This window comes from Candoia aspera, chromosome 8 (genome assembly GCF_035149785.1).
Source record: "Candoia aspera isolate rCanAsp1 chromosome 8, rCanAsp1.hap2, whole genome shotgun sequence".
Classification (NCBI taxonomy): Eukaryota; Metazoa; Chordata; class Lepidosauria; order Squamata; family Boidae; genus Candoia; species Candoia aspera.
This window is the reverse complement of record NC_086160.1, coordinates 50,311,322-50,330,099: the sequence shown is the minus strand read 5'-3', so window position 1 is coordinate 50,330,099 and position 18,778 is coordinate 50,311,322. Positions and strand designations below refer to the sequence as shown.

The window sequence follows — 18,778 nt, the reverse complement described above, 5'->3', positions numbered from 1 at the left end:
TCCTCTCTGACACCATCTAGAAGGCAAAGTCCAGTTGAAAATCTACAGCTGCAGGATTTTTTCAAAATACTTTTTTTCAATGAACACTGCCTGATTTTCCCAGAAAGAAAATGGGTATACAGGATTATATTTGCATCACTATGGCTGGAGGGGCACCTTGGGGTTTTAGACTTCAAGGTGGCAAGGAAGAAAAGCAGCCTTTGCAGATTGCCAAGGTAAGAAAATAAGAGAAGTCTCATTCCTGTTTTTATCAGTGTATGTATGCTTATGTGTCTATTTATAGAGAGAAGGAAATAAAAGCTATGTATAGTATGATTTGATAGTTAGCACACTTCCCTTGGATTTTAAAGTCCTGGGGAATACTTAAGAGATGCTCCCAAATGTATTATCAAATACACATTTTAAGAAAACTAACGTTTTAAAACTTCCTTACCTTGATCCCTTTGAAAGTACAAAGAGATTCCCCACCCATAAATATGTCTTCTGAAATGTTGATTACTTTTAGCTCCTGTTGAACTTGCTGAATGGCGCTGAAAGAACCATCCACAGTAAGCACTAGGGTCTGAGTGAGCAGCTCCTCATTTGATGAGAGATTTGTGATACTTTTTCTTCCAGTCTTGGCAAAGAAATAAATGCATGGCTGCGAGGAAAAAATTGCACCTAACCTTTCACTTAGTCTGGACAACTCAGTCATGAGGCTATTGTCTTATATTATGCAAATTGACCATTTTAAAATACCCTTGATGAGATAATGTCTTTTACAAGGTATGTCTTTTACAGATGAACAAGGATCATATGAGAATTTTAACTAATTGCTCTGAAATCTTTAACAGATTTGAATGAAGATTTTAGCTTTTTAAAATTGAACATTTGCAAAACTATGGAGGTGTGACTAGCATTGAATGTATCAAGTCTAAGTCATAATTCATGATCATTCTACATAAAACATAAATCATAACCTGTTAACTTGGGAGTTAAAATACAAGCAGCCCAACGTTTTGCATAGTTACCAAGTAAAAATTCACCAGGACATAGTCCTCCCTATTCAAGCAAAAGATCATGCTGTAAGACAGTATCCTGTGCATATATAAGGATTCAGACACTTTGATTCAGGGAAATTTTCTTTTACTACACAGCTTGCTTTCATTAAGAAACAAATAGGGAATAAGGAGACTTTTCATTGTCTTTTCACTGATTCATGAATATGATGTATTATAGTGATTGGAGGACTGCCAGAGTTCACTGTAATATTTTGTTGAACCATTTCATGACAGTTCATTTTTCAAATGTATGAAAATATTGAAAATAAAAGTTTATAGCAGTTACCTTCTTTCAGTCAAGGACCAGTGTCTTTCACGTTCTTCCTCTGTCTTCAAAAACCAATAGCAAATTCTTTTGAAACATTGACAATAAGTGGTTAATGAAACCAGTGTACTAATATCAAGAGAATGTTATCATTAAGTATTTTGTGCTCTGCAAGTAAATTTTCTTTTGGAACAACAACAAAAAAGGAGCTTTCTATTTTGCATGCAGCTATAGTTTGAACACAACTGTGATAATGGAATTCTGCCACCTAGTGACACATGAAAGTACACTATAGAAATTAACAGAACAAAAACGGTTGTAGGGCAAATACAATGTAAAGCTAATGGCCTGCATTCAAAGTATTGAAAGACATCGCTCGCTCAGATAAAAATGGATGGATAAAAATACAAAGGCAGTGTATCCTTCAACAAGGATCCTTACAAGGAATCTCAATAACGCATTCTTATAAGAGTGGAAACTATATTCGTATTAATTCATACTATGTAAAGGGTAGGGATGGTTGCTTCTTCCTTAGTAGATATCACTGTAAACATAAAACTACCCTGCTGACTCAAACCAAATCTTTCTAGTCCAGCAGGAGATAAAAGAGTTGGCCATCATTTTTGCTCTTCGTTTGCATGTGGTTTTCAGTGATATTCTGCCTCTGCATATGGAAGTTCTTTTTAACTCTCACTTCAGCTTCTTTTGCTAGCCCTCTCTTGTTTTGATTGATTGTTCAGTGATATTCCACCTTTCCTCCAGGAGTTCCATACTATACATATAGCATTCCTTCTTCCAGTTTTGTCTGCACAAGAATAACCACATGTGGTATGCAAGCTAAGAAAGAGTGACTGGTCCAAAGTTACCCAGTGAACTTTTGTTACTGAGGGTAGACTTGAAGTTGGGGTCTCCTAGTCCTAATAGAACTTCATAACCATTCATCACACTGACTCCATGAAATCATGTAATGCCTTAAAAAAGCAATCACCCTAATAATCATTTCGGACAAACCATCAATAGGATTTGCAGGAGAGCTGCCCCCAGATCCACAACAGGCTGATGGGTAGGAAAGGATTAATTTAGTCCAGTGTTTCTCAACCTCAGCAACTTTAGGATATGTGGACTTCAACTCCTAGAATTCCCCAGCCAGCTGTAAGTCTACACATCTTAAAGTTGCTGAGGTTGAGAAACAATTATTTAATCAAATGTGTGGAACAGAGGATTAGTTAAAGGACTGCAGATCACAAATAGAAAATTGGAGTAAAAACCATGTACAGCAACTCCAGACATATTGCCAGTCACTGATCTGAGTTAGTTATAACTGATATACAATCATTTTCTGCCTGAAGTATTAATTATGATTCTTCCAAATGAATAACTGCTTATTCAGCAATCTGATGATATTCAAGGTCTTTTTGATAAGTCTTCTGAACAAGCTATACTGAAATGAATGCTTCAGTGCTTATCCATGGTGGTGGTTTGAAGGGAAAATGGAGGCATAAAGTTTGGGATAAAGTGAATCCTAATCCATGAAAATGTATGTAATTATTATTTTGTGTCAGTCTGTAAAATACCTCAAGACTGTAATTTTTGGAGGAATAGTTGCAAAAGCAAAGAGCAAAAAGCAAAATAAAGTAGCTGCTTTTGATAAGTGTAGAATGCAGTCTAATGCCTGTTCAAGTAATTTTCCTTCTGCTTAACATGTTACATTACTTACTATAGTCTATTTACTTGTACATGGTTGAAAAACACTGAAACGAGATGTTTCCCTTTTTTTTTTTTAAAGATAGCAAGTTTTGAAACAACCCCTCACAGAACTATTCATGACAGTCATGGGACTGCATCTGCTTAGAATCTTTCCCAGCACACTGTTGGCCTGTGTGAGAAGGAGAGCTGCCAAATCTCCAGCATGCTCTCTTATCTAAATTTCCCAAGAGAACTGGTGACTCAGCAGATCTTCTAAGCATCCTGCTTGGCCATCTATGCTGTCTGAAAAAGATCTGGGGTCTCAGGCATGGCTGGTATTGAAAACTTCTTGAACTACTTCTATGTGTTTTGCTCTGCACTTTTTAAACTTAGATTTATGGGAGTACTCTCCATTTGTTTTGGGAATGTGACCCCCAAAGCTTGTTTCTGTCTTTGATTTGTATAAGACATTGCCTATGAATGTATACTTAAGAACCTGCCAGTCCAGTGGGATTCTGACTAATCTGCTTAGATGCTTTCACATGGTTTTCCAGTTGTGCTGGATTCAATTTCTACTGGCTGGATTTACACAGTAGAAAGTTATGCTTCCTTTTATACATAATTTGTTTTATAGGTCCTAACTCACTGAATTCATGCACTGAACTAAGTGATATACCATCGTTTTATAGCTGTCTTCACATAATCATATTAAACTAAAATCAAACAAACTACATAATGGTAGTGATATTGTAATGTGTGAACCCAGTTATTTATTATGTCTGTAAGAGCCCCCATATATATAACTTCTACATATAAAGACTATATGTAGGATCAAGGATCAAAATTCTTGACCACGGAAATGAAAAAGGTACAGTTTTTCAGTGTTGAAGTACCAGTATTGAAAAACTCCTATTCCTTTGGCCAGAAAAAGGATCTTTCTTTTTCTGGCCAAAGTAGTCACACAAAAGATAGCTGGCTGATTATCATAAAGAATGGCAAATTTATATAGGAGTAAGCATAGTCTGTCCCATGACATTTATGCAGCTTTTTAAAAAAAGAACAAACCAGTTTCATGGTTTTCTAAGTGTACATCTTTAATCTGTCTGGACTTGTCTCCCTTCATCACAGATTTTCCATCACAGCTTTTTCTTTATAATCCAGTCACTTCAGTGGGGTTCCTTATGAGAAGTCTGACCTACAGTTTTGTATACAACATATACAAAATTAGGTCTTTTCATACAAAGGGACTTATTTTGAAGTAGATCCACATAGCATTGCACTGTTAATCCCTGTACCAGCCAATCATGCCATCTGGGAATTCTGCGAGGTGCGGTCCAAAAATATATAATGAGTACTAGTTTGGAAAAGGCTGCTCAGTATAACATGATGGATGCAACTGATCTGAGTGAAAAGAATTATATTTCCCTGTTGATTTTATGTACTTTGTGTGGCAAATGATTATCTCATTATCCTGCTTGATAACATCTGTAGATTACCCGTTGGACTTAAGGAAGGGCTCAGAAATGCAGTCCTGGTGAGCTCCCAGAAGTCTGCCAGATCTCCAGAATGTGTCCACCCATTTTTATCTATTTTTATTGATTTCTAAATAGAAATTTACACCACTGCCATATTGTTTTATAATGATGTACAATAAAAACATAAAGCCAAGTGAATACAAATATTAAAATAACCAACTGTTAAATGTTAGATTAAAATAATGAACATATAAACACCTGGTTTGGTTTTCTAAAAAGATCCATGCTTTAGAGCTGACTTTTTAAAATACTAACACAGAAGATCTTTCCTTCAGTTTCACAAGGAGTGCATTCCAGAGGCCAGGGATAGCTGGTTCGGTATCCAGTTGCTACAAAGCAAAATCTCAGAAACCTCTTGAAATGATCTGAATGAGTGGGAGATTCATACAGATAAACCCTTTTTCTTTCTCATGTAACATATATAGCCAAGCCACTTAGAGCTTTTGCCTTAAAAATAAGCATGTTGTATTTCATCAGATATGATAGCCAGTGCAATCCTTATAGCACACATGGTTTGCAGTCTCTTACTAATTGACTGACCAAAGTTTCCAGACTAAATAGAATTAACAGGAACACACAGAAAGCATCACAGTTATTAAAATATTTATATCACTGAAATTGCGTTGAGATCTTACATGAAAAGGTTAAAATATCTCAAAATGTAGGCAGTGTTACAGGGCACATAAATTGATTTTTGATGGGTGCCTAGGCCATCATGTGATCAATCACAATGGCACCTGCAGCCTAAAACGTTGCTGACCTATGATTTAAGGACTGAATACACACTAATTTCTGCTTTTCCCCCCACATAGACTTCTCAGTTGAACATAACCTAAGACTGAATATTCAAACTATTTCTGAAAGCAGTGTTAAAGTGTCTTATTATATTATATTATATTATATTATATTATATTATATTATATTAATTATATATCACATTTCTTCACTGCCCATCTCAACAAATGACTCTGAGTGGTGAAGAAATGTGATAAATAAAATAAAATAAAAAATAGACAGTCTATGCATGTGCTATGTATGGGTATACAGGTAATCATTGACTTACAACAATGGGGAATTACAATTGGGACCGGAATTTCCATCGCTGAGTGATGCAGTTGTAAAGCGCAACTGCGACACTGAGCAAAGGCAATCCCTGCAGTCCTGGTTGCCATTGTTAACTGAATCCCATGGTCGTTAGGCAAGGCAACTTCCTGCTGGCTTCCCACAACTAAAGTCAGTGAGGAAGCCGGCAGAAAGCTGCAAGTCCCAGGCCAGCAGGCAGGTAAGTGACTGCTGCCAGGTGGGGGAGGGTGCACAAGGGGATGCACAAGGGTGCAAGGGAGTGCATGAGAGGCATGATGCGGGTTGGGTAAAGTGCATGAGAGGCATGGAGCAGTATGGGGAGGGTGCACAATGGTGCACAAGAGGCGCCATGTGGGTCAGAGAGGGGATGTGGAGCTGCTTGAGAGGTACCGGTAGAGGGACTGATGTGGCGCAAGCGCAGAGGGGCTGTGAGAGAGTGCATGGGTGGAGGAGACTTACCACAGTGACTTGGAATCTTCCTGCCATTGACTTTCTGGGGAAGCTGGCAGGAAAGGTTGCAAATGGTAACCACCATTCTTTCAGTGCAGTCATATATGTATCTGCATAGAGGCTGTTCCCAACCGAGGGTTGATCTGAAATATGAATGTGAGTCTATGCTTGCCATTTATAAAGTCAATATAATATATAAGACCAAAAAGTATTTAATGCTTATGTGGTTTAGAATATAGAATTTAGATCTTACATTCCCATTTGCTGGGTTTTTAAAAAATCAGGGAAATTGAAATATATTCTTACCTTAAACTGAAGGGTTTTCTGTGTGTGTGTGTGTGTGTGTGTATGTGCGTGTGAGAGAGAGAGGGTCACATCTTTAAAAATAGGTAGGCATTCCATAATTTTATATATATATGCAACATTGTCCTGATAAGGTATCATGCAGTTGTTGGGACTGAATAATAATAATAATAATAATAATAATAATAATAATAATAATTCCAAATAGATATAAACCTTTTTTTTGCCCATTTTGCAGACCTTATTTAGACCAGATTAATCTGAGCTAGGTTTACAGATTTGAAGTCTAATTCTTGTTGAGTGTCTACTGGATTCTGCTAAAGGATACAAGAGGGAATAAAGGGAGTGTATGAGTTAAATTTCTTGTGTTTTAGTATAACATTTCCTGTCTGAATATTTTTGCCAAGTATTTTCAGTTTGTTACAATCTTGTGAACCAAAGATTATACAATAGGAATAAGGCAGATCTGAACACATGGTGTGAACTTCTGAACTTGTTGCTTTCATAATGATATCATGACATATAAGCCACACCAGGAAGAAACTATCAATAACAGCTTTTGCAGAAAGATCCTCCAAAGTTTGTTAGATATGAAAAAGAAGAAAAAACTACTGAGTTTGATCCAGACTTAGAATAAAACCACTGAAATCAATTGGACTTCAGTTAACTATGACTCTTCTAAGAGCCATTAATTTCAATATACCTACTCTAAGGATGCTAAATTGGATCCAATCCATTGCTTTGACATTTTTATTTTGGCACAGATGTTGATGATTCTCATCACTTTTTGCTTTCAGTTACTAAAAGAACTTTATTTTCATTGTTTTTGGCAATTCAATATTTAAAACTATTAAGACCATAAGAGGCTGTCTTAAGGATGATAGGTATTTATAACTAATGTGGGCTATTTAACATGCAGAGTACTTTATTGTAGACTTGAAAAAACTCATCCAACAAAAAACTGTGAAGGACTTTCCTTCATGGCTCTCCTGAGGTCTATGACTGATCACGTGTAACCTATGTTTTGATATCTTGAATTATGCAGGTCATATGGGAAATATCCATATGATCAACCCAGGAAAAATGTTAGAATCTTACATGCTCCCTCAGCATTATGGGATGATATATGAGTATGAAACAGAACTTTATTTGAGTTCTAAATCTGCAATTCCAGGACAAAGCAGCATTATATGAGATTATTTGATAGCCCAGCTAGATTTATATATCAATATATATGTGGATTGGGCACTGGACAGTAAGTTGGACAGATTAACGATATGGTACACCAAAGAAATAATATATTTGTATTCCACAGAGGTGAGGTGATGAGAATATGGATTTCCTAATCATTTAAAAAGGAAAACATAGCACCATTACAAACTTTTCATATTCACAAGACAATGCTAGAGTTCATTTTTCACAGTAAATATGTCTACAGATTTGAACGGCAGGATTCTTGTTCTGTCCCATCAGAAAATCAACTGTTCACATGCAGACATGTACAGAGGTCCCATTTTAATAAATGGGTTCACTGTATATTTTATCTTCCATTAAATACAACTTGGCTGATACAAACATTTTAACTGAACCATTATGTTTTTTTAGTTCCTATAAAATTGGATTCCAGATAGTATTTGTGACTTCAAAATCTTTATTTATTTGTTCGTTTATCAAACAAATGTATATGGCTGCCCCTGTACCAAAGGAGACTCTGGGCAGCAAACAAGAATAAAAAGGTAAATACAGCGATCAATCCATTAAAACAAAAAACAAAAAAAAATGGAAAGACCAAGTCAAAGCCCCATGAAAAGTTCCTGCCCATAGAACAAACACAACCATTAACTTCCTGGCTGCAGTGCCTGGGTGAAAAGCCAGATCTTCACTGTGTTCCTGAAGTCAATAAGGCTGAGATGATCCATATCTCTGCAGGGAGGCTGCTCCAGAAGGCAGGTGCCATGACAGAGAAGGCACACTACTAGGCCTCATCAGGTGACACTGTTTCACTAAGGGAATCTGGCTTGTGCCCATGCTGCCAGACGTAGTAAGGCAGGCAGAAACCACCAGGAATTGGTGGTCCTGCAAAAAACCTGGCTCCATGTCACATAGGGCTTTAAAGGTGATGACCAGCACCTTGAACTGCACCTGGAAGCCTACTGTAAGCCAGTGCAGTTCACATAGTGGTGGTGTTATGTGGGTGTATCCCAAAGCACCCATCACTGCCCATGGCCCTGCATTCTGGATCAGCTGAAGCTTCTGAATGCCCTTAAAGGGCAGCTCCAAGTAGAGCTCATTGAAGTAGCCCAATTGGGATGTGACTAATGCATGAGCCTTCTAATCTAGGAATGGGTGCAAGTGGTACCCAAGATATATTTGTGTAAAGGCTCTCCTGACCACAGACTTGTCACAGCTAAATAGTCTACACATCTGGCTGCTGGACCTCACAAGGATTTCCCAGCAAGAAAAAGCAACATGAACACTGAACTGCTATGCCATACAATTAAAAAAAAACAAAAAACCACAGCTGCAATATTGAGCTGTGTGTCCAGGAGGACCCCAGATTATGCACAAACTCTGTCTGGGGAAGTGTAATTGCAGCCAGAGTTAAAGCTGGCAAATAAAAAGACTGTTTCAGTCACTTTCATTGCCAAACAATACAGAATTTTAACTTCAATATATCCTGTGATTGGAACAGGAGCCTGTGATAGTTTTGCCTACCCTCTAAGAGAATGCTTTCCAACAATAGGACTAGATGGGTTTTATTTTCTCTATCTCTCTCCCCCGCTCTACATGTAAGTGTGGATAGACAGACAGACAGACAGACAGACATGATATAGATAGATAGATAGATAGATAGATAGATAGATAGATAGATAGATGATAGATAGATAGACAGACAGACAAAAGTGCCCACCAAGCTTAATATTGGATTGATATCAGTATTTAATTTGTTTAATTAGTTACGTCAAACATCTTTATATAAAAAGCTGGCATGGTTGAAAGCACCTGTATTCACAAGAATTTAAAATGAGGGTGACTTCTCAGATAATAGACAAAGGAAACTCCTGGGAAACATGGTAAGGAAAACATGAATATATGAAAGTATGATATGGGAAATGGGTTAGAGAAGTTTTTCTGCCTTCACGATGTTACAGGGATAAAGTTCTACTTCTGAGAAGAGTCAGGACCAATAAAAAACAGAACCACTTCTTCACAAAGTATAGCTGACTGTGGAATTGGCTGCCATCCAATGTTGGTGATGACTACCACTTTAACTACTGCTTATGAAAGGTTAGGCTATCTATGGCTACTAACCTTGATAACTGTTTAGTATTTCAAGTATCATGGGTAGAATAATGGAAGCAATATGGAAAAGGACTATCCTCCTCTTACCCATGTTTATGAGCTTTCTGAATATAACTTCCTGACCATTGTGTGAAAAGAATGCTGGACTATAAGGGCCATTTGCTTTAACCATCAGGGCTCTTCTTATATGCTAACACTGGAGGGAGGACACAGAAATTTTTGCATAGAGCTACCTTACCAGTTTGTCTTTTGGTAAATGATGCTTTGTAATGGAGCATCCCCAAAATAACAGCCATTTTGAACCGATAACCTTCTTTCCATGATAGCAAATTTTTGAGAGTGCTCATCCCATGTTCTCAACATTCTTATAATAAATGTTCCTTTTTATTCCATAAGATTGTTATAACCTTGAAAATATAATGTTATTGGAGGAAAGAGAACCATTTCCTTGGTGAACAGTCAAGACAAAAAAGTAAAGTAATCAGTCCATAAAAATTTATGCCATGAAATATATAATTAAAAATCATATGGAAATGTCTCCTAATTTGCGAAATATGATGAAATCTGGCATTATTTTAAGATGACTTCTGTCTGACATTTTCAACAGCTGTATAGTGTGTTTTACACGTTTCCTGATAAAATCTGTGTTATTTTGTGTTGACACATTTCTTTGAATCAGATTTTTGCAAATATTTTACATGCATTATAAGATCAGTATAACATATTACTGATATAAGACATAAACCTTATTGGATGTATCAACTGCATAGTAATTTATAGTCCTTAACCATCATTATGTGCTTACTTAGTAAGTAAAGTAACTTTTTTTTACTGTCAGTATGCTAAGACAGCTGTCAAAAAGGGGTATTGGTTTTCCAGGCTCCACACTTAAAATAATTGCATCTATGCTGTGGTATATTAGAAAACATCTAAAAGAATTAATTTGTGGGTTTCATTATTTTCATAATCATCCCAATATTATCTATGTTGGCATTGCCCTTTTTTCCTCCTATTGGGTTTTTCATGTTGTTCCAAGTTCTCTTTACCTGGTCTGTTCTATGTGCATTTTGGAATGAGAGATATCTCCACTTTCTTTGTGTGTGATTCATAGCACATTTATATATTCATTCAAGGCAGGTGCACAATGAATCACATGCAGCCTTTTGTGGCTCCAGAGTAAGACAAAAAAGAATGATCTTTTTTTGAATTTGGGGGGATGGGGGAAATTTTCAGGAGCAAAATGGATAATATAAACCTTAACATTGGGTCCACTTAAAGTCTTCATCCTGCCCCACTTATAGCATACAGCCCTTGAAATTCTGTGTAAAGAATGGTGCATTTCTAGAGCTACCAGAAATTGTACATCCTTAATGTAAACAGTAGTGTCAGAGTTAGTGTTTGCAGATAAGCATTTGTGTTTGGAAACACTGAAGTGAAATGAAACCATGGGTGTACAGTATGTTTTCATGATTTGTTTATTATTGGCTTCAAAGACTGGTGGCCAGTTTAACTGATTCAGTTAAAGCACATAGAAAATTATTTAGAAAGAAAAGACTAATACCTCGACAATGAAAGTAAAATACTAGCAACTAACTAAGCAACATTTAATGTAGTCTTCTCTGTAGCTGCTTGTAAAAAGATTACACCAGAAAAGTTTGGAAGATTGGTACAAATATTCATTTTAAATATGTATTATATGAAATAAATGCATTAATCAAGCTGCAATCATTCTATATTTTAATGAATAAACTAGGGTAACTTTAAAAAATCAGGATTGTGATTTATTTTCCATAATAGAACTACTCTGAGAAGTTGACAAAGTGCCCAATGGAATTCTATTCTAGCTTCAATTTGTTCAGACCACAGCTTCCATTTGCATATAATTGGTGGTTAAACTTTGAATGTGAATTCTTATTAAAATATTCCTTTAATGGTGATATTACATAACAGTTGCATTGTAAAATCCTGAGATGAATTATCTGTATTAGAGAAAATTTTCCAGTAGCAGTCTTGACTGTTCAAATACTCAGTGTTTAACTATTAATTTTCAACAATAGGCAAAAAACCTGACCAGATTGCCCACAGGCAAAAAACCTGAACAGATTGCCCACAGGCTGGCTTGTGTGGTTTTTTAGCATCTTGTGGGAACAGTTTTGACTAAAAGATTGATCTGAAATTCAGCCTTGAATTCCTCTTCAGTAGGAAATGTAACAATCCTTCCACTTTTGCAATAATGGTTAAAACCGCTCTGAGTGAAAGAATTACAACATTTTTTAATGTGAAGTGATGCACAAAATCTTTACTAGAATGAATGCACCTGATATTGAGTTCAAGATTCTGGGAAGCCTATCATATCCTTTTTAAAAAATTACATGAACAAATACAGTACAGAACTGAAATATTCACTGAGAACCAAGATATATTGCATGCATCTCTTGTTTGCCCCTCACTTGCTGTTTTCATCAGCTTTTGATTGGCTAGCTGGCCTAGAAAAAGTTCCACTGATCACAATGAACAAAAACATACTGGTGGTACCATTCAGGAAACTAAAATACATTTCAGTAAACTGTTTAAATTAGACCAAAATACTTGGATTTCAGGATTGTTACTGGGCCAGCCTGGAAGAAAGAAAGAAAGATTGAAATTATAGCAGGATTGTGCTAAGAAAATATAAGCAGCTTCGCTAAATCGTTGTCAAATTATAAAAACAATATGAAGTTATATGAAGCATCTGTATTTGTAGAATAGTTATTAGGCATCTAGCCTATAAACAAGAGTGCAGGATAGAAATACATTGTGTGCTACATAACAAGGTAATGATGAGATAAACCCACAATTGTCCTTATAACTTGTTTGAAGCAAGACCTAAATAAACATGGGACAAATGGAGTATGAAATAATATTTGACCATGCTTGACCATTTTTTAAGCGACCTTGAATTTCATAATAAAATAGCACATGTGTAACACAGGTTATTATAAGCAACCTTTTAGGTATATCCATCACAATGTTTTGTTTACTTACATACATATATACCATGTTGGTATAAGTAACATAATGCAGAGCACAAAAAAGGAGTAGGAATTAACAAGCCAAAGAAATTAACAACACGAGGCAATAAAAGAAAGTGAAATATATCTAAATTCTTAATTTCAATGCTAGATCAGAGAATGTCTAATGGAAAATCAGAAGGAATGGTTTCCCTGCATGATCTGTAAATATATTCCCCTACATCAGTTTTGCTTTGCTTTGTTTTCATTTTCTTAAACAGATGTGTAGAATCATAAATAATACTATTCATGGAGACAGGGGAGAGAAAGAAGAAGAATGAATTTGTCAGTATGGAAGAAAGGCTATTCTTTCTCCCAGTGAATATTCTCTTCTCAACATTTATGTTACTTTAGCAAATTTGAATTCAGGAATGTGCATATTCTACTTGTCCTAACAGTCAGAAATCACGCTGAGATGAGGAGTAGGTCTCTAGTGTTTATTACTGCTACATAAGACAGAATCCTAACAAACTGAAGAAGCGTGGGAAAACCCAGACAGATAAACCCCAAAAGTTTAGGCGGGTCTGATCTGTGTCTCTTTGAATGGCTGCTTAATTCCTCAGTACTACGCATGCGTTTTACCCCCTGGATAGAGGCCCCTTCCAGCTCGCCATCAGTACTCATGTGTACATCAGTGACTACATCACTACTAGTTTGAAATATATTAAATGCAGCATACAATCCAAATCAAGGGAATTCATTGTCTCACTCTAGTCTACCTTGGTCAGGCCCCAGTTGGAATAGTGTGTCCAATGTTGGCCACTGCAGTCTAAAAGAACAAGAACAAAGTGGAGTAAATTCAGAATAGGGCTAATAAAATAGGGGATTAGAAACTAAGTCCTGTGATGAACAGTTAAACGAGATGGATCTATTTAATTTGCAGATAAGAAGACTGAGGGAAGATATAATAGTTTTCAGACAGTGAAGGGAATTACTTGTTCAGCACCAAATGGATTGAAACTACAGGAAACTAGATATTAGAGGGCAATGAAATATTCCATGTTCACTTTCACTGGACGTCTTCAAACAGAGGCTGAATGGTCATCTAGCCTCAGTGCTGTAGCAGATGCTATACCAAGCTGAATTATAGGATCTCTGAAGTCACTTCCAACTCTGTGGTTCTAAACTCTGACAGTTATTTAGTTACAAAAATCAGAGCTAAACAAACATGTAATCAAGAAAAGTAAAAATAGAAACTGGAAGCTTGAGACAGCACTATTCATAAAAAATTGGAAAGATCAGAAGAATGGAATTACTGTATATAGAGCTGACATTGTAGACACACAACTTTGGGGTAGAGTTCTTTTTAACATAATTCCATACATATTCACTAGGGAAAGGTAAGTTTCAGGTCAGAATAATAAAGGAAACAGGAAACAGCATGCGTCTTAACTTTACTATCATTTACAGTGGTAATTACTTCTGACATTTGTTTAAAGACTTTCCAGCCCTTTAAAGTCTGTTTTATAGAGAAAGGTGAACTGTTTTTTGTAGCTTTTACAGTTGACTGTGTTAGAAAGGACTATTCCTAAGAATTTAATTAATTAAGATGATGTTATATTATATAGCTTGGTAATTTAAAAAAGATAAGTGATATAATGGGTTAAATTCTTACTTGGAAATATTATCCAGTGAACCATAGGCCATGGTTAACTCTGAACATGAACTTTTCAACCAATAGCTTTATTACAATAAACATACATTGGAAATTGATAGATTTTATTTGTATAGCTTAAAATTAGTTTATTGCCCAAGTATGAGCTTTAGTAAATAATGCTGTCACAGCCATAGCTTATTCAGAAATGTTCTGGAATATATATGTTTGCAGGTGCAGGGGCAGAAGAGATAATTCTTCTGAAGAATCATACTTGAAATGGCCTATGTGTTCCATTAAAATTCTGTTACAATCAATTTATTTCATAGTTCCAGAATGATAGGAGACTAATACATGGCAATGTAAGCAGTGGCAGCTGAGATAGCACAGAAGAATATGCATTTGAATTCCTAAATTCTCATTCATTCATTCATTCATTCATTCATTCATTCATTCTCAAAGCCTCTGACTTTTGAGTCTTGATACCTTGGGCATCTGCAAGTTGGTATCACACACGAACATACAAAGGGGCAAGGATATAATGATGATGCTGCAACTACCATGTTTTCTGTTTTGATCCCACTCCCCTCTGCTTCTGATCCAGAAGAACTTGGGTAGTTAAGTCAAACATATGCCTTAGTAAATGTGTTCAGGATTATAGTGATTTGGTATAATGTACTCCAGTGAGTATGATCATGTCAGATAGTGCCACTAATATTAACCTTGTGAGAATGAAGACAACTTCCATGACCAAGATGAAACTCTGACTTGGCTCTACCTTACCTTTTTATTTTTGCCCAGGAAGGAAAATACTCATGTAGTAGAAGAAATAATGGCAAAATTTCCTCATAAGCACTGCATTATGTAATGTATTTGAGTACATATACAAGTCTTTCTAAAATTATGTATTCCACCTACCAGACAAAGTCGATGTACAAATCTGCAGGAAAAAAAGATGGTGAGGTTATGGGTGAACTTTCAGTCACAGTTCTGGCTTTCATTGATAACACTTATGGCTTCCAAATATCTGAAAGGAGTTATAGCAGCTTGACAAAGTCCATTTAACTGTCAAAGGACAACAATCAAATCAAAGGCTTCCATGGACAAAACCAGTTATCAAAAATGTACCCCACAGCATTGGTGAAATTTGATCCACTATTACTTTGCTTCTTTTTCTCTATATTTCTTTACCTTATCCTTACTTCTGTCCTGAAAAACCAATAAGGGTATCCAATGTCAGACACTGTTTCATAATTTCCAATATAAATATATAATATGAACGTCAGACGTTTCCTCTGGATTAGTTTCCTTTTACTAAGAATTTCTAAAGAAAGAAAAAGTAACATTATGTATATAATAGGGGCAGATGGATCAAATGTCATTTCCTATTGAGTTTCATTCTTCTTGTATATTTGACCTCCTTTCTCAAATCTAAAGAGAAATACTGTATTAGATATGTTTTTATTTTGTTTCATAGTTACCATTTTCCCCATCTCCATTAGTAAAATCTTACTAGATTAGTAAATTAGTAAATCAGTTGTGGCTATAATGACATATTATACTATAATTTTATTTATTTTTTTGTTGCACTTCTTCCACTTTATTGTAAAGCACTTTTTATGTTTTTTTCCTCTCTATGACAATGAATGTATCTCCATCAGTATTATCACTGTTTTGTTTTTTTTCTTTTTTGTTATTAATTTAAAAGCTATAAAAATAAATTTAAACAAGGACTCCATTTTAAATTGAAAATTGAAACATTTTTTTTACCTTGGTATGGACATTTTTGTTAATTGCCTGCTGTGATGAACCAAAATGAACACAGAGATATTACTCTGAGAAATCTTCCTGGTTGCTTTGACAAGAATTAGCTTGTGGAAGCAACAATTCTGTTTGACAAAGAAGGTGAGAGGAGCTGCCCAGCCACTAGTTTTACAAAACAACACTCCTAAGAAATGGAGGCACCCCAAACCAGAGGAAACCTCCACGTCTAACATAACATAGTCCTGGCTCTGGGATATTAGGTTAGGACTGATCCAAGATCAGAATAAGCCAGTACAGTGCCATAACTGATTTCCAGATTAAATGAAGTAAACATTTTAAGAAAAGCTGCAGATGAAGTGAAGCTTTAAAAAAATCTAACTTGCCCATATTATTTGAACTGTATTTTCTGTTCATTAATTGATAGAAGCACATAATTGAAGTCACCTGCTCTAGTTAGTAACTTTGTACACATATTAACACACTATTACCCATCTCCTCATGTAAACTGCTAATAGATGAGGTAATAGAAGCCTATGGCAGTGACAGTGTCATGAGTAAGGATGGCGAGCAGTGGGCTCCCATCCAGACTGTTAAGCACATGCGTAGCACTGAGGAATTGGGCAGCCATTCAAAGAGACACAGATCGGGACCGCCTTAACCTTTGGGGTTTATATGGCGGGGGTTTTCCCACGCTTCTTCAGTTTGTTAGGATTGATGTCCTAACAGCCAGGAACCACGCTGAGACAAGGAACTGGTCTCTAATGCTTTATTGCTAGTACATAACAGGAATCCTAACAAACTGAAGAAGCGTGGGAAAAACCCAGCCATATAAACCCCAAAGGTTAAGGCGGTCCCGATCTGTGTCTCTTTGAATGGCTGCCCAATTCCTCAGTGCTACGCATGCACTTAACAGTCTGGATGGGAGCCCCCTGCTCGCCATCCTTACTCATGACAGACAGGCTCTTTTTAAAGTATTTCAGGCTTCAAAAGGAGGAGGAGGAGGAGGAGAGGCACTAATCATTCCACGTGTTATATTATTTCAAACTAAAGAAAACTTACACAGAAAAATGGCATGTTTTCATTGCAAATACTGAAATGAGTGATAAATATTAAAACCAGTATGGGACAAAAGAAGATATCTCTCAGCTTGAGGATTTTGAGGTTCTGCAGCATCGAGATTTCCAACAGCGCCATTCTGGTTTTCCTAGATGTGAATGCACCTTCTTTATTTTCATTGGAACTATTCCAAAACCAAATGAATGGTGACTATTAACTGGAAATACCCCCACCCACTGGGATCATGGCAGGCAAATTAGAAACAGTTATATAGTTCTTTTGTGAGCAATGAAGCTGTAAGAAGAGCCTTGGTAGCATCACCCTGGTGTTCCTCTTCAAGCACTATCTGGTGGACCTCTGCAACTTATCAAAGCAGCAGTGAAAAAGGTTGAAGAGAAGCACAAGAAGAATTAGCTACTGGCACCTAGGGTGTTTATAGTGCTTAAGGGGAAGTTCCAGTTCAATTCCACCCTCACCCATGAAAACTCATGGGGTCACCTTGAACCAGTCATTCTCTCTTCTCTGGCACTACTGTTTTAGTGAATTAAAATTGGAAGAAGGACAACCACCTCAAAGTCCTGGGACAAAGAGAGAATGTATATTCTCTAAATAAACATGTGTGGAGCACCAAATAAAGCCAGCAAATAATAGCTCAGAGGATGATTTTGAAGGAACAACAAATTAAAAGGAAAAGACAGTATGATTTATTAAGGAGTACAGTACGCTTTGTAACTGCTGTACAACAAACTTGGTAGGGACACTGTTCATATTAAGTTAGAAGTTGCTACTTACTCCTTTAAATAATCAAAAGAAAGTCGAGTGAAATAGTTATATTAATATCTCTAGTCTCATTGGGTGTTTTATATCAGAACCCAGAAACATTCTGAGAAGGCCATAGTGTGGGGACTACAGCTGCCTTACCTTGTAATTCTATTTAGAGTGTATGGGGCTTTTGAAAAAAGTGGGGTTTTATTATTTATTTATTTGGGAAGTCAGTGACAATAGTTTCAGCATTCCTTGGAAGCTATGTTTACTCTCCCTGAAGGCTTTGTGCATATCCTGGAAAAGTTCTTGTATTTTCATGGAGTTGTAATAAAACCCCATAACCTTGATCCAAGTGTTGATGGAGCTATACCTAATATCTAAAGTTGATGGTAGAAGCTGTATAAACATTGGGCTGGCTCAAGTGATGTACTGGCAACTGTAATGCTGTTCATAACAGCAAAGAAGGCAAAAACTAAATTTTTAGAAAATGTTATCTGTCTAAAGCTGTTTGCAGAGATTAACCATGAGAACTGTTATTATAATTGTATGTAAATATTGCAAAAAGCCTCTGCAGGCATCTATGGAATAGTGCTTGGCAATTATTTTCCCTCCAACTCACAGCTCTTTGGATCCAGCCTATGAATAATAAGCTCATACAGTCAGTGCAGAGAGTTTGTCATATAGTTTTATAGAACAACATTGCATGCTTATATAAACTCAAGATGGGTTTATATAAAACTTAAGACATCTCTAAATAACCTAATTTTACCAAAGGGGGAAAAAAACCTCTTATACAAAGCAATCATATATAAGTCATTGCATGTACAAATTGAAAAGTAAATTTGTTAAATAAAGAACTCTATTTTTCATATGTATATACCTTC

General features: G+C 36.2%; 1 protein-coding gene across 1 annotated transcript in view; it reads left to right on the top strand.

The window, feature by feature from the left end:
- Positions 1–18,778, top strand: part of SYNPO2 (synaptopodin 2) — an 89,650-nt gene continuing 70,872 nt past the window's right edge. The window contains exon 1 of the mRNA XM_063310153.1: positions 1–215. Within this exon, the coding sequence (XP_063166223.1) occupies positions 111–215 (105 nt within the window). The 5' untranslated portion in view covers positions 1–110. The remainder of the gene's footprint in view (positions 216–18,778) is intronic.